The sequence below is a fragment of the Eretmochelys imbricata genome, chromosome 1 (genome assembly GCF_965152235.1).
Source record: "Eretmochelys imbricata isolate rEreImb1 chromosome 1, rEreImb1.hap1, whole genome shotgun sequence".
Classification (NCBI taxonomy): Eukaryota; Metazoa; Chordata; order Testudines; family Cheloniidae; genus Eretmochelys; species Eretmochelys imbricata.
Genome location: NC_135572.1, coordinates 69,362,281 through 69,385,183, shown reverse-complemented (window position 1 = coordinate 69,385,183; position 22,903 = coordinate 69,362,281). Strand labels below are relative to the sequence as shown.

The 22,903-nt window shown below is 38.6% G+C and overlaps 1 protein-coding gene across 1 annotated transcript in view; it reads left to right on the top strand.

Annotated features, from left to right (window-relative positions):
* The window catches only part of DIAPH3 (diaphanous related formin 3), a 531,747-nt gene that overhangs the window by 286,310 nt on the left and 222,534 nt on the right, over window positions 1-22,903 (top strand). Inside the window, exon 21 of the mRNA XM_077806852.1 lies at window positions 20,655-20,894. Coding sequence (XP_077662978.1) covers window positions 20,655-20,894 — 240 coding nt within the window. The remainder of the gene's footprint in view (window positions 1-20,654; window positions 20,895-22,903) is intronic.

Genomic DNA, 22,903 nt, shown 5'->3' with positions numbered 1-22,903 from the left:
AATTTTAGCTCTGTGATGTTGCTTTTGATCTGAAGTTGTGTTGAATGCTCTATTCTGTTGCTCAAATATTTGGCAAAGTATATTTATGATTCCTAAAATCTAGATCAGTTGTTTCTTTGATTACTATATTTAGTACTTTGCATTTCATTGACTTACTGAGATTTATTTTTCCTAAGTTAATATCTTAACTTTTTTCTTTTATATTGAATTAGTTATGACCAGTCTTTGAGTCATGTATGCTGTAAAACCTATTACTAGCCACCAAAAGGACTGCTTATTATACTGCTTTTTAAAGCAGGTAGCCATATAATGTCATGCAATTGTAATGTGAGAGAACTCTGGAAAGGACTAAGATTTTACTGACCGTCAGTGGAGATGATCTTGATTAGCATGAAATTGTTAGTAGAGGTTTTAATGTTAAACCTATCTCCAGATCACACTGTAGGTATTTGTTTTGCTATATTAGCATTTTAAATGTTTAGTAAAATGTTCCAATTATCCTATTGTGACTTGAAACCAGTTTTGCTGAAGAACTTGAAGAAAAAGTTTAACATGCACATGAGAGTCCATTATTAGTTCCTCATATTATGTATCAGTCATCTGCATGTATTTTCTTCTTCTTTACGTTTAAAACCAAATAATCTTGCTCAAATAGATAATGCTTAAAAAATCCAGATTTAGTTCAGTAATATAAATGTCATTTATTTTTCAAATATGTAAACTTGATACTTGCTGGTTGGATTTGTTGAGTGGTATTGACATTTTATAGCACAGCCTACTGAATTGGTTTAGTTTGAAAAGGATAGCACAAAGCATTTGCTGTAGGCCAGGGGCTCTCAAACATCATTGCACTGCGACCCCCTTCTGACAACAAAAATTACTATATGACCTAAGGACGGGGGACCAAAGCCTGAGCCCACCCGAGACCAACTGCCCTGGGTGGGAGGGCCAAAGCCCAAGCTTACCTCGGGTGGGGAAGGGATCAAAGCTGAAACCCAAAGGCTTCAGCCCAGCCAGGGGGCCTGTAACCTGAGCTCCACTACCCAGGGCTGAATCCCTTCTGCTTGGGCTTTAGCCCCAAGCCCCTGCAGGTCTAAGCTATCCCTGGTGACCCCATTAAAATGGGGTCACGACCCACTTTGGGGTCCCGACTCTCAGTCTGAGAACCGCTGCTATAGGCAATTTTGGACTTTATCATATCTCAGTCTTCTTTCAAGGTTTATGTTTTAGTGTTTCAGCCAGTGCTTTAGACGTCTTTATATATATATATATATATATATATTCTGCTTTCTGCCTATAACAGTCATGTTTTTCTAAGGGTCTTTTAAATAAGTGATTGAAAATGGATTTCTTTGCTGGTGACGCCTGGATGGTGGGGCACGTTTAGTTATTACAATACACAGATTCTGTCTTTGCCCTGGACTCCAGAGGAAGAAAGACAAAACACCAGAAATGATGTTTAACTAAGCTGCAACTTTATAAAGTAACACATCTGGGGATTATCTATCAATAAATCATACAGTGCAGGTCATCCTTCCTATTGTAATCCATGCTATCTGATGGGGAGTGCCATCTCCTTTTCATCCCATAAATCTGTTTCCAGCACTGTTGCTAAGACCCCACTGTTCTCTCTTGTTTGAAAGTTAAGGAGTGGGGAAGAGGTGGTTGTCTCCATGCTGTACCAGTCATTAGGAGCACTAAACCCACTCCCCTCTTTTTAAGGAGTTGCCTTCTCCTAATCCACTTCCAGTTCCAGTTTATTAAGGAATTATATTCACTATTGAATGCCTATGTCCACTGAGAGGTGCCAACAATTTTTATTCCTGCTGAAAGACTCTTCCTTTAGTCTTGACACTTGACACTTCTTCAAAGTGTTGTGGGGTAGGCTAATTTAAGTCCCTAAGTCAAGGGCAGACCATTGGACCCTTTCATGCCGGTTGCTTTTCATGTGTATTGAAAAGCAGCTGGTCTATAAACTACTACTGTTAATGAAATGTACTATATTAAGTTGAGGGAAAGAGTCAGAAATCAGATCTATGATAGGCTTACGCTTTATATAATGTCATGATTAATAGCATAAAAGTAAATAGGTAGTTCATCTATAATAAACTGAATGGTATTTGAAACACTAATGAGAATAAAGAAACAACATGAGTGTTAAAGAAGTTGGCATAAATATAAAGGGAAGGGTAACCACCTTTCTGTGTATAGTGCTATAACATTCCTCCTGGCCAGAGGCAAAGTTCTTTTACCTGTAAAGGGTTAAGAAGCTCAGGTAACCTGGCTGGCACCTGACCCAAAATGACCAATGAGGGGACAAGATACTTTCAAATCTGGAGGAGGGGGGAAGGCTTTTGTCTGTCTGTGTGAGACCTTTGCCGGGAACAGATCAAGGATGCAAGCCCTCCAACTCCTGTAAAGTTAGTAAGTAATCTAACTAAAAAATGCATTAGGTTTTCTTTGTTTTGGCTTGTGAAATTCGCTGTGCTGGAGGACATGTGTATTCCTGTTTTTGTGTCTTTTTGTAACTTAAGGTTTTGCCTAGCAGGATTCTCTGTGTTTTGAATCTGCCTGCCTGTAAGATTATCTTCCATTCTGATCTCACAGAGTTGTTCTCATCTTTTTTTGTTCTTCCAATAAATTTCTGTTTTTTAAGAATCTGATTGGATTTTTAAAAGACCCAAAAAACCCAATGTTGGTTTGTGCTCATCTTGTTATTCTCAAGCCTCCCCAGGAAAGGGGGTGTAAGGGTTTGGGGTAGGAGGATATTTTGGGGAAATAAGAACTCCAAGTGGTCCTTTCCCTGATTGTTTGTTAAATCACGTGGTGGTGGCAGCGTTTACTAAATCCAAGGGCAAAGACTTTGTGCCTTAGGGAAGTTTTAACCTAAGCTGGTAGAGTTCAGAGTGGGGAAGGAACTCTGACAGAAGTAGTATTGACAGTATTGTGTATTCAACCTGGAAATATACAAGCTAATAAATCAAAAGAAAAAGAACCGAAAACACAGATATTGAACGGGAAAGAGAAACCTGGAAAAAAGTAATGTGGAAAAAGAAGTAGTGCTATTAGAGGACAGCAAATTAGGTATGAAATTACATGTCAGTATGGATGCAAAAGAGAAATTTTGGTTGGCATACTGAAATGTGCTGCTTCACAAATAAAGCATCGTCCTTTGCACAGTACTGAAGATATTGTACATCAGACTTGAACCTAGATAAGAAATGGAAATGGGAGCTTTAATTCAAATGATCTGTCAGATACTTCCTGCATTACTTTTAAACGTAGATGACAGCTGACCTGAAAGAAAAGATAAAGATTAAGAAGAATATTAAAGTACTGAAATGTCTGCACATAAATACAAGAAATTTAGATTCTGAGGAAGAAATAATTGAAGTGTTCACTAAATGATAGTGATTAACCGCACTTTGTGAAGTGTTAAATAACTTTATAGATAACTCAAAGATAGGCATAGCACAAAAGCCTTATAGCGAAATGTTCCAAGTGTTAGGCACATGGTTAAAGATAAAAATAAACGTCTACATATAAATGAGTCACTTGAAAGCAAAAATGTGTCAACTTGAATATCTGAGAGTGCAAGAGGATCTTGATGTTACAGATATCACTGAAACATGGTGGAATGACAAATATCAATGGGATACTCTAATACTGGCTGAAGAAATGACATACTAAGTCAGAAATAGGGAGGTAGCATTAGATCTTAAAGATTCTATGTAATTGACTAGATAAAAATTCTGCATAGTGAGGTCCACACAGCTGAATTGGTATGGATTGCAAACTGTAAGAATGCATTGTCCAGCTATACCGAAGGAGGACAGGAGATATTTTATATGGTTTTAATCAGGCTGCAACTTTATTAGATGTCTGGGACTACCCGGGAGATTAGGACCATACCATTCCTCCTCATAGGAGGGTTAAGGTGGGCTATAAGAAAGGGGAATTGGCTCCCTGCTTTATACCAATCACAGGAGCCCCAAAACCCACCCGCACCTCGTTCCACTCCTTTAACCAACGCCTACTTTTTAAGTTCTTTACCAAGCCATTTAGCCGCTCACTGTATACCTTGGATATGGAGTATCTGTGCTGGACATCCACCCCACATTCAGATAAGGAATTGTGACATCATAGCCTAACTCCCTTCCCTACTCACCATAACAAAGCTCTCCATGAACCCGCTGTGGGGCAGGCGGAACACCCCTTACCTCCCCCTCCCCCCCAAACACTCCACCTAGGCCAATTAGGTGGTGAGGGAAAAATTATTTCCCAGATCCTTAGAAAGGAGCGGCTAGTATGATGTCCACGGCATGTCCTACCTGAACTTCGTTTCCCCGCTTCCCCCAGCAAGCTGGACAACACCCTCCCTTCCCCTCCACACACCTGATTAAAGGTGTGGTGTGGTCAAACATACTAGTAGACTTATGCTGTTGTACCACAGGTCAGTAAAAATATATTGAGTGTGCAATGTTGAGAGAAATCAAAGAGGCAACAAAGTGTCATAAAACAGAAATAATTGGGGACTTCTGCTCCTCACGTATGATTTGAAATTTGTCTCAGTGTGATATGGTTTAAAGAAGCAATTTCCTGACACTTTCATTACTTCTTGGAGCTGCTTATTCTGAATCATACAAGAGGAGAAGCTGTTCTCGTCTTACTCCTAAATAACATTCAGAATTTAGTCCAAGAAATATCTCTAGTTGGGCCATGAAGTAATAGTCACCACAATATATAATTAATTTAAACATTCTTAAGAGATGAAAGGTACCAAAACCTAGCATCGTAACACAAAACTTCAGAAGAGGGGCCTTAAAAAGAACGCCCAAAAACAAAAAGAGGAAGCTAGTCAAAAGCAAAGAAATTAAAATTTTTAGATTTGACATAGTTCATACTTTTAAAGAAAAAACTGGCCTTAAAGTTCAACCATACTGCACATTTATTTCAGCAACATGTAGTGTACATATACATGTAATCATCCTAGCACATGTGTAAATCGTAGGGCTGTCGATTAATCACACTTAACTCACACGGTTAACTCAAATAAAATTAATTGCAATTATAAATATTAAACGCTATTAATCACAGTTTTAATTGCACTGTTGAACAATAGAATACCAGTTGAAATTTATTAACTATTTTGGGTGTTTTTCTACATTTTCATATAGATTATATTCTGCGTTGTAATTGAAATCAAAGTGTATATTTTATTACAAATATTTGCACTGTAAAAGTGATAAACAAAGGAAATAGTATTTTTCAATTATCTCACACAAGTACTGTAGTGCAATCTTTTCGTCGTGAAAGTGCAAATTACCAGTGTAGATTTTTTTGTTACATAACTGCACTCAAAAACAAAACCATGTAAAACTTCAGAGCCTACAAGTCCACTCAGTCCTACTTCTTTTTCAGCCAATCGCTAAGACAAAAAAGTTTGTTTATATTTACAGTAGATAATGCTGTGCCCTTCTTATTTTTACAATGTCACCAGAAAGTGAGAACAGACATTCATATGGCACTTTTGTAGCCAGCACTGCAAGGTACTTACATGTCAGATACGCTAAAAATTCATATGCCCCTTCGTGCTTCAGCCACCATTCCAGGGGACATACTTCCATGTTAATGACACTCTCTTTCAAAAAAAAATGTGTTCATTAAATTTGTGACTGAACTCCTTGGGGGAAAATTGTATGTCCCCTGCTCTGTTTTACCAGCATTCTGCCATATATTTCATGTTATAGCAGTCTCGGATGATGACATGTTGTTCATTTTAAGAAGACTTTCACTGCAGATTTGACAAAACACAAAGAAGGTACCAATGTGAGATTTCTAAAGATAGCTACAGCACTTAACCCAAGCTTTAAGAATCTGAAGTGTCTTCCAAAATCTGAGAGGGACGAGGTGTGGAGCATGCTTTCAGCAGGCTTAATAGAGCAACACTCCGATGCGGAAACTACAGGACCCGAACCACCGAAAAAGAAAAATCAACCTTCTGCTGGTGGCATCTGACTCAGATAATGAAAATGAACATGTGTCAGGCCGCACTGCTCTGGACTCTCATAGAGCTGAACCCATCATCAGCATGGATGCCTGTCGTCTGGAATGGTGGTTGAAGCATGAAGGGATATATGACTCTTTAGCGCATCTTGCACATAAATATCTTGCGACACCAACCATAAAAGTGCCATGAGAATGCGTGTTCTCTCTTTCAGGTGACATTGTAAACAAGAACCAGCCAGTATCATCTCCTGCAAATGTAAACAAACTTATCTGTCTGATCGAGTGGCTTAACAACAAGTAGGACTGAGTGGAGTTGCAGGCTCTAAAGTTTTACATTGTTAGACAGCAAGGTGATTAATTTTAGGGCTGTTTTAGTTATTTATGGAATGATTCTGTAGCGTCATTCTCAAATTCTGTGGTTCACTGTATACATACTCCTCCACATGCTTTCACTCACTCACTGCCAGTCATCTACTGGAGCTAAAAACAAGCAGAAGACCGCTGAGGTAGAGGCATCCTTCCAGTAATAAAGACTGGGAAACAAAGCAAACCCCAGAAGTTTCTTACATATGTAGATTAGTTGTTGCGACTTTTGGGGTTTCATTCAGCTTCAGTAAGCTGGTATGTGGTTGAAAAGATTAGCAAGTACTCTTATTGGCTCCAATGTTTAACTTGCAAACTGGCTAGAGGTTACTTGTTGGCAGATGTTGAATCATGTGTGTTGCAAGTTTCTGGATTCCTACCCCTTAGTGGCCAGAGAGGAGGTAGAGGAAGCACAGCCCTCTTGGTCAGGAATGGTAGCATTGTACAGACAGAAGCCAGCAAGCCATGGTTTGAAGCTAGCAGTAAGGCTTCTTTCTTTTTGTTCAGTTTTTGAAGATCGTAGCCTGGCTGTTTTTTCACCCTTTGGAACTCCTCTTAATAGCTTCTTGACAGATCAGAATGGGACACTTTTTTTGAAGTGACAGGCATCACAAAATAGTGTCTGACTGCATGCTTGGAAAGTCCAGAGATCAAAAAATGTATGCAGCTAGTCAGTTCCATAAGTATTTTGAGACATTTGCAGTGATGGATCAATCCACATGCGTTATCCTGACCATCCTTCAATTTAAAAATTGATCATCAAAATGTTGTAATTGAAATAATTGGACAACACGAATCAGACATTCATTCATACATGGGCATAGGGAGATAGTTCCTGTTTTACAAACAGGTGGTTATAACTTCCCTAAATATTTTAGTACACAGCAGCTCAACTTTGACCAGCATTTGTTAACACACAAAAATCTAAATTGAAAGGTTAGACTTTAACTAAGAGTAAAAGACTTCTGAAACCATAAATTTTGTGTTCAGTTTTTATATGCGGGTCTAACTTCCTCACATGTAAAATGAGATACTAGCCCTACCTCATGTTGGTCTTGTGAGGGGAAAAATACATTGAGGATTGTGAGGCATTCAGCTACTATGGTAATGGTGGTCATATAAATACCTAAAATAGATAGGACCTGTTTTTTTCAGAGCACCTTTTTATAACAAGATATAAAATACTTATAGTCCATTTTGCACATTACATAAAACATATGAAATAGAATTTAAATTTTATAACGTGTTCCGGCACCTGTTTATTTCAGTTCTAGTTGTCACTGCTTAGCCCTTCTGCAGATCAGTCTTCATAGTCTCAAACTGGGCCCCCATAAGTGAGGAGCATGCAATTAGTGGCCACCTCTGTGGAGGGGAAAATTGTTTGTGACAAGCCCAGAATTATAAAGGAATTCTGTGGCAGAGATAGAAATATACAATCCAGTTCACCAGGTTGTCAGTTCAGGTGCTTAAACCATGAGACCAAATTATTTCTTTTTGCAGATCCCTGGACTGATTCACTGCATACCTTCCAACTTCTGCAACAAATGAGGCAAATGGTTGAGCAGTCTATTGCAGATTCATGCCATTATTCAGCATGCACTTGCAGGATGTGCATAACCATATTGTTAAGAAAACTTTAAGTGGTCCATGAAGAAGAGGTTGCAGCTCCTTTAATAAAAGATCTGATGTTTTCATACTGGAGAGATGTCCAAGAGGGAGACCGACTTAGACCATGCTCCTCAAAATCCCCAATCAAATAAACAAAAAACACTTCTTGGTAGTGGATTTTTTAAAAAAGCATGTTTGCTTTAAATCTGATTTTTATTTAAATTAAAAACAGGTTTATTTTTAAAAAATCGACTTAAAATGGAAATTGACAATGTATGTTAAGCCTAAATTTATTGCCATCTAGTAAAATAATTTAAATTAAACACAAAAAGTAACATTTAGTACATTTTGCTGCCAAATTTTAAAGAAAGACCACTGAACTGGTGGAAATCAGTGGGCTAAGCACCTGGAATCAGAAAATGCTACACCAGTTTTTGTCAGCAGTAGCCTCTTCTGCAGGTGCATAGAAAATATTCTCTTCTTTTCAGTTTATTCATCTGGTTCAGTTCAATGACTAGTCATTCAAAGTTAAGAAACTAATGGGGAGTTGCAAAAGCAGAAAAGCTTGTTTTTCTCTTCCAATTTATGAATGAAAAACCGGTGTGAGAGGATGAGATTTGCTAGTTCTAAAATTTTTAAGAACTTGGTGAAACAGTTCAGTTGACTAAATTACAGGTAATACTTCTCTTGTTTGAAAACCAACCAATTTTTTAGTAATGCAAAGCATTTTTGAAAGATGTTTCTTAGGTATCCAGCACGTTTAAGATAGTTTTATTTAATAAAAAATGCTGATTTTTTGCATTTTAATTTATTTGAATTTCCTGCAAAATAGACCTTGACACAAATCACAAATTAAGTCATCTAGTAAATAAGAAATGCATGATTCACCATTTTCTAACATAATCGTAAAAAATTAAGTATCAGATTTAAGTTAAGCTGTATAATGTTTAAATAAATGTGCATGAATTTTAATGGGTACCAACCAATGAGAATCAACCTTTCTTTTGGAAATTAACGAATGGAAAATACAATTAAAATTCATGATTTAAATCAGGGTTTCTTGCTGATTTAAATCAACCCACCCTGCTTCTGGACACAGACTCTACCTACTTTCAGCCTGGAAGGAATTTTCTGATTAAATTCTAAGCCACTCAAAAACAACGAATGGTAGGATAATACAATTTCAATGGGATTTTAATTCTTAATATGAACATTATTATATGAGAGTTAATTTGTGCCTTTAAGGCATAACCTACATTAAGTTTGGTGGGGATTTGCACTGCCCCTCCTCCTCCTCCTGACTATACTTGGTATGTCTAATATGTCAGGGATCACAGCGAAGGATCTTACAGAGCAGGTAGAGACAGTCTGGCTGTGGGATAGTGTATAGGCACACAGATACAGTAATGAATACGCAGCTATATATTACAAAGCTGCATTTTAAAAAAATGAAAATAAATACTTTGCACCTCTGCAATCATACCACTTAATCTAGCCACTCAGTGATCGTGTAAACTATAGCCTTGTAATCTCTTCTTCTGTCTGTGCGCTCACCAAATAAATCATATGAAGACTGCACAAACTGATGAATACTTTGGAGGTTGGGTGGTGATGGGGAGATGATGAAAGAAAGTAGTATGACATTCTTTGTTAACTGCTAAGGAAACTTGTACTTTGCATATATATCAAGTCACTATTTTAACAGGAGAAAGATTATGGAGTGAAACTGCGATTTTATGCATTTTAACTGCATACCTACTTTGGCAGCAAATACCCAAAGTAAATGTGGGGTGGGGTTTGCTTAATGCTCAATAAGTTTTTACATATGAGATTAGATACTCCATGGTTCCTAATACAGTTTGTCCTCTCTGTTTATTACTTTTGTTGATTCAGAGATGGAATGGAGAGAAGCATGGAGCTTGTCATCAGAACTAATCAATGAATAGATGTTGTAGTGAAGATGAAATGCATTGCAGAGCTAGCACAATTGGAGGTTACCTAGCAATCTTCTTACCCCTTCACAGCTTGTTCAGTGAAGGATGTTGCTTCTGAGGAGCAGAATTAAGGAGTTCAGGACAAAGGTTTCAGAGTGGTAGCCGTGTTAGTCTGTATCGACAGAAAGAACGAGGAGGACTTGTGGCACCTTAAAGACTAACAAATTTATTTCAGCATAAGCTTTCGTGGGCTAAAGTCAAATCAGAAGATTTGACTGGAGTGATTGTAAGATTGGGGTTAGGCATGGGGAAGACTAGCTTGCCCTGAAAGTCATTTTAATGTCTGGGAAACAGACTTAAAATTATTGTTTTTTCCAAATTAGTAGGTAAGCGTACAAAATCAGAACTAAGTGTACAGAGTCCAAAAAATGCTTGTACTATGAAAAATGCATCTGAACAATGTATTACAATGTACTGTAATAGCATAAGTGGCTGCATTTCTGATGGGTTGTTTTTTGCCTCTGGCATTAGGAACTCTTTTGTAGAATTGTTTAATCTCTTGTGAATCTGCTAGTTTTTAATGCAGATTTAAGGAACTGCATTGTATTGCATCAGCCTTAATTCTACTGCACTTAAGTGCTCATTAATGTATGCACAATTCATCTTTTCAATAATGCTTACATCATACACACTTCAGGAAGTGTGGCCTTTGGCATAAACATACGCACTTCAGGAAGTGTGGCCTTTGGCATAAACATAGGTATTATATGAGAGGAATTAAAGTACATGTCTTTGGAGTGTGCCTATTGAATAATCTTTCTAGATCTGCCTCTATTGTTGTTCGGTTGCTGCACAGCATAGAATAAATTAGGCGTAATAAAACTACTAGAGAAAAAAGACTTTGAAATTAAGCGGGTCATTTTTTTTAATTTACATAAGTAGTCAGGGAATGAGTCACCTATTATGTTTAAACACACATAATCCAATCTTTCCGGCATTGAAGCTAGTGGGCATTTGATTTGTACAACTGTTGCAGAACTGAGCCTTTAAATTGCTAGCTTAAATCTTTAATCAAAAACTTTGATTATTTTTGCCATTTCTGATGGATTTTTAACAGAACTATGTTTATTTTAGTAGCAGTTAAAATGTTAATAAAACAAACCATTTCCAATCCAAAACCACATTTTAACCAGATATTATTCAATCCATAAAACAAATACATATTTTGTGAAATCTCTAGGATTTTGTAATATGCATTGCTATATTTAGGAAAATGTATACTATTTTTTTAAATAAATTTTATTTACTAAGTAAGCCAGAAATTGTACCCCCAAACAGTCAAGTTATTTAAAAATAAAGAAAAAAAGTTAAAATTACTTAAAGCTGAATTTTTTTGAATTAGAGACAAGTTGTGCAAGTGCTCTGTTTGGAAAGAAGGGGGACCCTGACAGGTTCCTTGAGTTTCAGTTGCTCTTAAATATCCTTGCTTCTGGTAACTTGCTTTATTAGAAAAAGTCAGAATAACTTTGTAGTGGGAAGGGATATAAAGCTACAAATATAATGTGTAAGAAATGTTAAATCATTTTTATTTTTCTCATAAATTAATGAAGTTAAAATTCCCTTTTTGAGAAAGGGAAAAAATACTTTTGAATGGGAGTGTTGCCGGCACAGAGCGCCCGAGGCAAGCAACAGCAAGGTTCATTGCCCGGTATGCGTCACCCAATAATCACAACGGAGTGGAGAAGCAGAAAAGTTTATTTGAAGCTTCAATATGGTACCGGGAGATATTCACCTCAAATCCTGTACACAGAGCAGGAAGTTACACAGACTTTTATACATCCTGTCTTCAGCATACTTATCCAATAGCAAGCTGCCCTAAGTATCCATATAGCCAGCCAATCCAGACACTAGCTAGTTCCCTTTTGCTTTGTACCATCTGTTAAACCATATATATAAAGCTGCTTTGTTCAGCAGTGTTTTGCCATATCTGCCCTGTCTGGCCTTGTTTAGTTTCAGACAGTCTGACTTTGCAACATATTGTTGCAGATCCTCAGCATAACTGCTGCGAGTGCCTCCAGGCGGGGGGCCAAGGTCACTTGGGCCTAGTGCGAGGGGGCTTCATCGACACTTGTGGTCTTCCATCCCCTCGAGTTACCTAGTGGCCATGCCCAGTGTCCCCAACAGGAGTTCTGATGGTAGCGGTGAGGTATATGTGCAATTGCAGTAGTTTTATCAGAGATTTTATTTTGCCTGGGGACATACAAACACAATTAAATTAAAACTATGATACCTAAAACTTAATATCCTTGTTAAATTGCCATAACACAGAACAATTGATATGAATGAAAGTACAGAACAATAAATACCAAATCAAAGAAAATGCACACAATGGCTAACACACATCTTAATAAAAACTTCCTCCAAGCATACAAATAGAAATAACTCTATCTACACAATGTATTTATTAAACTATTGAGTATGAAATAATAGTTGGCACCATCCACTATTTATGCTGGAAACCATGACTCATGGTAATATCTTAACGCAATTACCTCAGCAGACATTTCCCAGAATCTTTACTTTTTCATGCACTTAATGTGTGGCATTGCTTTACTATAGTAAAAGAAAGACCTCATTTAGGGGCATGAGCAGAGGACTGTAAAACAATGGAGTTCTAATCCCGGTTCATTCACTGCCACTTGCAGAAAGGGAGTATACTTAGGTATATTACAGGACTGTTTAAAATGCAAAAATTTTGAGTCACTAAAAATGCAGAAAAGGCAGAAGTGTTCACCAAATATTTCTATTCTGTATTTGGGGAAAAACAGATGATATAGTCTCATCATATGGTTACAATAACTCTTTCCATTCCATTGGTATCTCTAGAGGATGTTAGAAGCTACTAATGTTAGAAATTTTTAAATCAGCGTGTCCAGATAACTTGCATTCAAGAGTTTTAAAAGAGCTGTCTGCGGCGCTTGCTGGACTGCTAATGCTGATTTTCAATAAGTCGTGGTGCACTGGGAAAGTTCCAGAAGACTGGAAGAAAGCTTATGTTATGTCAATTTTTTAAAATGGTAAACAAGATGACCCAGGAAATGATAGGCCTGTTAGCCTGACATCCCAGGCAAGATAATGGAGTGGCTGATATGGGATTAGATGCATAAAGAATTAAAGGACGATAACATAATTAATGCAGATCAATATGGGTTTATGGAAATGGATCCTGTCTAACTAACTTGGTATCTTTTTTGATGAGATTAAAGGTTGGGTTGATAAAAGTAATAGTGTTAATGTAATATAGTTAGACTTCTGTAAGGTGTTTGACTTGATACTGCATTTTGATTTTAAAAAAATCGACCCATATAAAATTAACATAGCACACATTAAATGGATTAAAAAATGGCTAACCGATAGTTCTCAAAATGTAATTGTAAATGAGGAATAGACAGCAAGTGGATGTGTTTCCAGTGGAGTCCCGTAGATATCAGTTCTTGGCTCTATACTGTTTAACATCTTTATCAATCACCTGGAAGATAATGTAAAATCATCAGTAACAAAGTTTGCTACTGATATAAAAATTGGGGGAGTGGTAAATAACGAAAAGGACAGATCACTGATTCACAGCATTGGTTTGCTTTGTAAACAGGTTGCAGATAATTAATATGCATTTTTATATGGCTAAAAGCAAATATATTCAGCTCGGAACAAAGCAGAATGTAGGCCATGCTTACAGGATTGTGGGGATTCTATTCTAGGAAGCAGTGATGCTGAAAAAGATTTGGAGGTTGTGGCAAATAATCACCTGAACATGAGCTCCTTGTGTGGTGATGTGGCCAAAAGAGCTAATGTAATGTTGGGATATGTAAACAAGGTTAATCTTGAGTAGAAGTAAAGAGATTATTTTACCTCTTTCTCTGGCACTGCTGCTAGAATACTGTGTCCAGTTCTGGTGTCCACAATTCAAGAAGGATGTTGTCAAACTGGAGAGAGACAAGGTGGGTGAGATAATCTTATATTGGACCAACTTCTGTTGGTGAGCGAGACAAGCTTTCGAGCTACACAGAGCTCTTCTATTCTGGGACCAGCACTGCCTACAAATTGGAGACAGTTCAGAGAAAAGGAACGGGAATGATTAGAGCATTAGAAAACTTGCCATATAATGACAGATTCAAGGAGCTGAATCTGTTTATCTTAACAAAGATAAAGGGGTGACTTGATTACATTCTGTAAGTTTCTACATGGGGAACAAATATTTAAAAATGGGTTAGTCAGTCTAGCAGAGAAAGGTGTAACATATTCTAATAGCTGGAAACTGAAACTAGATAAATTCAGACTGGAAATGAGGCATAATTTTTTGACAGTGTGGGTAGTTAACCATTGGAACAATTTCCAAGTCTCACTGTGGATTTTCCATCACTGACAATTTGTAAATCAAGATTGAATGCTGTTTCTCTAAAAGATATGCTGTAGAAATTCTTTTGGGGGAAGTTCTATTGGCCTGTGCTGTACAGGATGTCAGACTAGATGATCACAATGGGCTTTTCTGGCCTTGGAATTAAATAAACGTATGCAAAATATTTTTTTAAAGTACTTTGAAAATGAAAAATTCTGGTTGTATGTTTAGTAGTATTTATATACAGTAATGACTAAGTAAGATGCTATTTGTTTTGATCAAATAAAGGCACCATTTTAAAGGGATTTATTACTTCTATGTTGTTGTTAATAATTCAAAACAAAAAACCTTTCATGCCTGGATAAAATTTTGCTGTGAGCAGCTTCAATCTAACCACAGATGATTTTGTAAAATGAAAAAATCCACTGAGGCATTTTTGAAAAGGAGAGAGAAATGGATTTATGGTTCTAGAACATTTTTTGCATTTCTACAAAAATATTTGTGAACAAATGGATTTTGCAAATTTTTAGTCTATATGTTGCGTTCTCAAATTATGGGGCACACCTCCCTTGGGAGACCAGAGAATGTGTCAAGGGAGGCAAGAGCTGTGTGCTTTCTTTTTTTTAAAGAGCTCTGGCTGTCCACCCCAGTGAATGGGGCTCGTGCAGAAGGGTCATGTACATCCGGGAGGCAAGGATAAACGGAACATCTGGAGTCCCAGCACCTGGGCTCAGGCTCTCCTTTCCCCTCCCCACTTCCCTCCCCTGGAGGCAGCCTGGGCTTAGGCTCTTCTTCTTCCTCTCTGCCCAGCCTCCCTCGCCCCACTCCCCGTCCCTCACTTGGAGGCGGAAGGGCTCCGACTTTCAGCCCCGGGGTGGCAGCAGCAGCGCAGAAGTAAGGGTGGCAATGGGGCACTAAGTCTGCTGTGAAAGGTGTTATTGACAAATCTCGCTTTTCACATTGCCACCTTTATTTCTATGCAGCTGCGGCACAGCACTGCCTTCAGAGCTTGGTGGCGGCATATGTAGTTGTGTGTGGGAAGGGGACGGTAACAGACACAAAGAAGGGAGAGCCGAGCAAATAAATTTGAGAACCACTGGTCTAGACAATTACCTTTATATATTTTCATAAATTAATTTATCTGAGAGTCTGAGGTTCATTAAGTAATTTTGAATGTGTGGGTTCTACTGCATCTGGAGTGTAACATCATTTAAAATGAATGGAGCTGACATATTGGTTGGTTAGTTCTGATGATTTGATAGTACTCCATTCTATTGCTTCCTGGGTCAAGATGAATAATATAAAAATATGTGGCTAATTTAAATGGAATTTTTGTATTAAGTCTTTGACCCAAAAGGAAGAGAGAGTTTATTTTGAAATCACTGGAAAATTTCTTATTTATCTAGGCTTACTCTAGATTTGCTAGAAAAGATCCATTTAAATTTGCAGAGTACTTCTAACACATCTGGTTTGAATCACAATTCAGTTGAAAAGTTTAATTGAATTGAACTGAAATTTTGTATCCTGTTCAGAGTGTTAACAGAAGAATAATTTATTCAAAATCTAAAAGAACACTAATATAACCATTAATTAGAGCTCAAACCAATAAAAAAAAATGGGGATTCTTATTTAAGGATCAGAATCTTATTAGTGGAGCATCTCCCCTAACTTTTTTTTTTCAGCTCCGTAACAGTGTGACTAGATATTAAGCCAATGCTCAACTGAGAGTTTCAGTAGTTGTATCAGTTTGAAACAAAAATCTTAAAATTATTTTGTGCGGTTGTTATGTTAGTTTGAAGCATCTTGTACTCCAGACCAGCATAGATAATGACATTAACTACCAGCAACAGGAGCAGTAAAATTTGGAGAGTGGATCTTGTGGAAAAATTTGAATATGGAAAGGCTAGTAGTTATTGTCATGAACACGAGCTGAAGGAGATTGTTTCAAGCATAGGAGTTGGTGTGGAAGAAAGTGTGAAAATTGTATTGGGAGGAGCAGACCAGTGGGGCAATTAGTTATCATAAGTGGAGTGGACTTTGGAGGAACATCATAAGTAGGGAGGGGTCAGAATTATGCAGAAGCATGGACAGAAAGCTTTTACTTGATGCAGTGAAGGAGACGAAGGCAGGGTTTATGTTTTCAGATCAGGCAAGGTGGATATCTTAGTGGCTAGATTGTGCCTGGTTAGAAGGGGGGGCACTGTATATGTCAGGGAGCCCTGAGTGGATAAGGTTACAAATAATCAAAGCTTGAGATATTGAGGGGCTGGACTAGACTTTTACCTTGAATATACAGAGAGGAAATATTGGACTCCAGAAATATTAAACAGGAAAAAGCAACAGAATTTGGACATGACCCAGATGTATGGGTTCAGAGAAAAGAAGAGTTTAAAGATGATCCCCTATGGGATGGAGAGTGGCCCATGGGGCTGCTTCCAGCCTCAGACCTAAACACAACTTATCGTGGGGGATGAGCTGCCTCCTGGGAGCCGTAACTATTCTGCCAAAGGAAATTGGAGGGTGAAGCATCTAGCCCAGAGCCTTTATAGTCTCTCCTGAAATATTTCTCTAACTTGACATTTGGATAATTTATTCCTGGACATCTGTAATGACCTTTGTCAGAGTTCAGACTGGACAAGGACCAAGCAAACAGACTTTCAGGCACCATGCGAGTCAGGAATCATTCTCTGTTGGATGTGCTTTGCCTAAGAGACATTGCTAGCTGACTGTCTGTAAGGCAGCTTTGTTGGGTGGTGGTTGTTGAGAATAGCAGGACCAGGAAATTGGAGCAGTAAGGAAGGGTCAGGGAAGACTAAGTGAGTTGGTGCTCTGCCCTGAAAGGAGATGTAAATGGATGGATGGGAACAAGGTAGTTTTGTTCATATCTAAGAACATTTTGGTTAACAAAGTGTGTGCATGAGAAGTAGAGCTGGTCAAATTTTTATTTTTTTTTTTGTTGTTGTTGGAACATTTTGTTTTAATGAGAAATGTTTTTATCCAAAACTGCAATTTTCCCTGAAAATGTTCACTTTACTTTATTTTTTTTATTTATAAAAAACTGGGACCTGAACGTATTTGGTAAAATTTTTGGATATTTGAATTTTCTGAAAACAAATTTTCAGATTTTGATTTTTCATTGTAAAAATATGTATGATTTTTTTTAAACATGTATTTTAGAAATTACCATGCCATAAATTGGCTTTTTCAACCTCCTCTAAGGACAATTAAGTGACCATGGGACCTTGTTTTTGTAACTGTTCTCTAAACATCTTCCAATTTCCTTATTTATTTAGTTTTATAAAATAAGAGGTCCCTATTTAAAGACCTGTAGGCACATGACAAATATTGTATAACATAATAAAAACAGAAATACCAGCTCTTCGGCATATACTACTGCTAAATAATAACCAGGTGGTACAACAATAAATCAAATGCCTCACGACCCATATAAAAAATTCCTAATGTAAGCGGGGGAATAGTCCCACTACTGTGGGGAACTTTCCTGGCTTCTGCACTAGCCCGGTGAAGTGGGCTAGCAAAAGGATCCGAGTCTTCACTCCCACTCCCTTTCCCCAGTGGCCTCCGTGCCCTTGAGGACTCCCCTTCCACTCTCCTGTCTGGCAGGAACCTCAACAAGGCTGGGCCCAGGATTCCTGGGGGGCTCGACCCCCAACCCTGCTGTGGTCACCTAGGACAGGGGCTAGGGTGTCCCCACTCTGGGGTACTCTATCTGCACTGGGCCCGTCTCTGACCCACTGACCATTACATACAATTTAAAGCAAATGCAAGTTATTTAATCAACAATTAATTTTAAAGAGAATAAGGAAAAATGAGAAAGGTTAAAGGAAACACATCAACCCGCTCTGTGGCAGGGAACATCACAAATAGTGTCTCTGGAACGTCAGGGCAGTTCACAGTCTGTTCCTTGTAAGTCCCAGGCCTTCTTCTCAGGCCCTGGTTGTGCTGCAGGGATGCTGTGATTTGGACACTTGCTCTGGTGGTGGCCACACGCTCTCAGGCTCTAAGTGGTAGGACCCTTCTTCCCAGTGTCGCCCCTTCCCTGTCGGGGTTACGATCCAAGCCTGGCCTGCAGAGCCTCTTGGTTGAGGCGTCTCCCTGTGGTGGGCCTGCTGCCCAGGGTCGCCCTCGCTCTCCCCAGCTGCTCACCATGCCCAGCTCTGGACTGCTTCGGCCCGAGCTCCACCACTCTGTCTCAGCGCTGCTGCTGCTGCTCTGCCTTTGGTTGCTACAGTTCTGCTCCCAGGACAGGTCTGCTCTGCAGGCTGCTTCTGTGACTCTGCTCCCAGCACTGACCTGCTTCGTGGGCTGCTTTTCTGGCCTGTCTGGCTCTGGTTTCTGCAGCTCTGCTCCCAGGGTAAGTCTGCTCTCTCTGGGCTGTGCCTCTGGCTTTGGGGCTGCAGCTCTGCTCCAAGGACAGGGTCTGCTCTCTCTGGGCTGTTTTTCTGGTCCCTCTGGATCTGGCACGGCTCTGCTCCCCAGCTTAGCTTGGGCCCCTGCTTTCTCCTTAGCCCAGCCCCACTCCGTCTGACCTAGGCAAATCCAGCTCACACGGAGGATGGGACCTCCCTGGCCTCCTGACCCCCTGATTAGCCTGCCTGCCCTGTCATTCAGGTTGACCTGGAGCATTGGTCTCTCCCCATTGTTCCTGGGGGCTGTCAGTCTCAGGGTCTTGATTCCCCATCGACCCTTCCCCCTTTTTAGTACTGGCAGCTAGCAACTAAAACACCCCCACTGAATGTTAGTAAGGGGGCAACAGTCCCCTTACACTAACATTATTTGATTCTTGAGCAGTCCTCCTAAAAAGTTGCACCTTGTAGTATGTTATGAAGGTTAGCAGATTTTGGCTATTTCAGAACAATAGAGGGCAGCACAATTACAATTCTTAGTTGTGTCATGTCTGCCATTATATTGTAAGTTCCTTACAGTATAGAATGAATGTCTGTGTGTGTACAGTGTAAAGCACACTTTGTGTACTACAATCATTTGACTGTACAGAGTACAATAAAGCATGAAAGAGGTAAATGCACTGAGCTCATTTTAGTTGTCTAAGGTATTTCCATTTCTAGCATATTGTTGTACGAACTGTTCAATCTCCAGTCCAACTGCCCTTACGTTTCCACTTTATTCAATAAATTTACCATCTTATCAGGTTCCGCTTGATGCATATTGAATACAAATGCCTATGGTGTTTTACTTGTTCTGCAGTAGTCCAGTAGTAAATGATAAGACATAGAGTTTAAGGCCAGAAGGGACCACCTAACCTTCTGTGTATCACATGCTACCAACACCAGCCAGTACCTGCACACTAAACCCAACAACTGAAATTAGACTGAATTATTACAGCCCACAGGAGACTAGACTGTTACATGCCACAGACAGAGAATAGGAGGGACCAAGTACACCTCTGCATAAGGTCCCTGCAAAGGCAGGGAAATAATAAGTGAGCTATACCCAGATAATCCTGGAAAGTGACCCCCTACTTAACCACTGCCGAGGAAGACGAAACCCTCACAAAGCCACTGCCAATCTGACTTGGGGAAAAAATTCCTTTCTGACCCCACATATGGCAATCAAACTCTTAGCACGTGAGCAAGAACCAGCCAGCTAAGCACCTGAGACTGAAAATGCCCAGTGCCACCTCAGAGCCCTGGCCCTCCCTGTCCAATGTCCCATCGCCAGCCAAGGCCATTCCTTATATTTCAGGGATACATTTCTGTACACCTAGGGCCAAGGAGATTTCCAGGTGGAGGCATCATTTCAAATTTAATCCAGGATCTGTTTACATCAAGGCTACAATAGGGCTACAACATACCACAATACCTTGGGTTTGAGAGTTGCTGTAAATAGAAATGGGGAGTCAGAATAGATTAATCAGGATATGAGACATAATAGAAATACCTCCTTGGTGGTATCTCACTGACCTCAATGGGATTTGACCAGGCTGGAAGATTGCAACGTAACTTTAAAACACCTTATCCTGTATAGCATGAAGAAAGCGAAAGGTTGTATATACTATACAGCTGTTAGTGTTTTGTAAGTAGAATTCTGTTTGTCTAATTATATTGCACCCATCACTGTGGTGTTTGTACATATACTGAATTATATAAGCAAATTCTATATTGTGTTCCATGTTTAAGATGTTTTTCAGATTACTTGGCTTTTTTCATTCATCCGTTTTGCTATTAGTTATAGGAGATGCATTGCTTTTTCAAGCCTGTCACACCAATAAATCATCCCAGAGTATATGCATTTGTACAGTGTGAATTTTAAAGGAAAGTATAGCATGAATTTTAAAGGAAATTTCCTATTTTCTTTTCAATCAGATGAGCAATGTGAAGAGACTACAGACACGGCTCAGTGCTATTCTCTTTAAGCTTCAGTTTGAGGAACAGGTGAACAACATCAAACCTGACATCATGGCTGTCAGTGCTGCCTGTGAAGAGATAAAGAAGAGCAAAAGCTTCAGCAAGTTGCTGGAACTAGTGTTGCTAATAGGAAACTACATGAATGCAGGTTCTCGGAATGCACAGACCTTTGGATTTAACCTCAGCTCTCTATGTAAAGTGAGTTTAAAATATTATGCATGCTGAGTTTTTATACTGCATTCACTTTTTCTTTTGTCACTATGGCACTACTTAAATCTCTTGTTTGAATCCTCCCTCCCCAATGATTAGATTTTTAAACTTGTTCTTTTATACCTTTCAGTTCATATAGTCCATTTCTAGGAGTACTTGGTAGTTTGAGTTAAAAATAACTAATCTATTTTACATCAAATATAAGATAGAATTACATCTGTTGAGGTTGATTTGCACTTAAACTTCTTAAAGTTTCTATTTCTGTCATAGAGTGAAACAGACTGAATAAAATTACATATTGTATGGTCCATATTACTGTCATTGTATTAACATTATAATCTTGTCTGAAGTGTGAACATTTTTGAAGTTTATTGTATTCTGAGGTATTTTACTTATTATAATTATGAAACATTTATTTTTGCATATGTTTTCCATATGAAATTTTTCCTTTATGGAAGTTGTTCTTTGGGTTATTTAGCCAGTTTCATCACTTGTCCATTATTATTTATTTATACAATCCCGCCATGCACACTCCAAAAAGAACAACCACCCTGCAAGGTAGTTTAAAGGGCAAATATGTTCTCTACCCCCAAAGAATGTATAGTACAGATTAGTTTCTATCACAATTACTTACTTTCTAAACCTGATTACTCCCAGGGTAATTCGTTCTGTTCATAATCTTGTGTGATGTCACTGCAAAGTCTAAGAAAGAGACTGCAAAACACTTTATACCCTTCATGGAGAAAGAACTATTTTTTTATGAGAAAAAAATTGTTATATCTTCCTTACCTTCTATCGTCATCGTCAATCATCATACAGAACCCTGGTGTGGTATTTAACATGATAGGTCTCAAAAATGTGTTGTTTTCTTGCCTTAGGTGAGGTACCTTGGCTTTTCAATATTATTCCTGCTTCTTGTGATGCTAAATCAGCCCTCTTAAAGACAGTCCTTCTTTGATAGTAGGCTCTGTTACTAAGAGGATACATTTGTACCTTTCGCTCGCTCGCTTATCTCTTTGCTTCCAGTGTTTCTTCCACTTTTCTTTAATCACTGTTATCTTCTCTTGCACACTTTTTAAATCACCCATTGCTAATCTCTCTTAAGGCCTTGTCTACATTGGAATATTATTTTTAATTGGTTTAAAATACATACTAATTGACAAGTTTTTAAATGTGGAGTATAGATAAGCACGTTAGCACAGTGTCATCTAGTCATAGTTAACCCCAGTGTGTCAGCGATATTAAAGATGGTACCTCTACACTAAGACTTAAGTCATGTTTAACATTGTGTTGGTTAGCACAGTGTAATTTTCCATTGTAGACAAGACCTAAGGCATTAGCGTCCATTTCATTGAATTACTGCTCCTCCTCCGATTCTTTGTTCCTTTTTGCTTTACTGATGTTTAATAGTTCCTAATAGTTGTGTGTGTCTAATCCTGGCAGTGTTTTTCACATTTTATATGAATAGAACTTACCATTGATCAGCGAAGTTTACCATTCTGTCGCAGGGTGAATTAGTTGATGTTTGAGTGCTGATTTCCCAGGAATTATTTTGCAGCCTGAAATGAACCCTCATTTAAACTATCCCAGAATTACAGTGCAACTCCTTCCACATTATAGCTTAATTACCAATTTCCCTGCCATTTAGATCATCTAAGGACTTTCATTATAAACCACTGGTCTCACGTGAACTCTTTCATCTACGTGTTTGTTTTACTTAAGGGGAAACTGCTTAAATTATTCTAGAACCCAGAAGAAGGTGGAAAACCTGGAGGCGCCTGTCAAAAATAGCCATGCACTCCTCCTTGCCAACTGCCTCATGGTCAGGTCTGCCTTTTCTTACTATTCCAAGATCTTAAGTATTTGGTGTTAAACACAATAGAGAATCCATATGGTGGCAGATATTTTTTGTAAAATGCAGTCTGAGACTACCTTTCCCTGCCATCCTCACTGGTGACCAACACTAGAGGCAGGAAAACAGTATGGCTTAGGCGCTT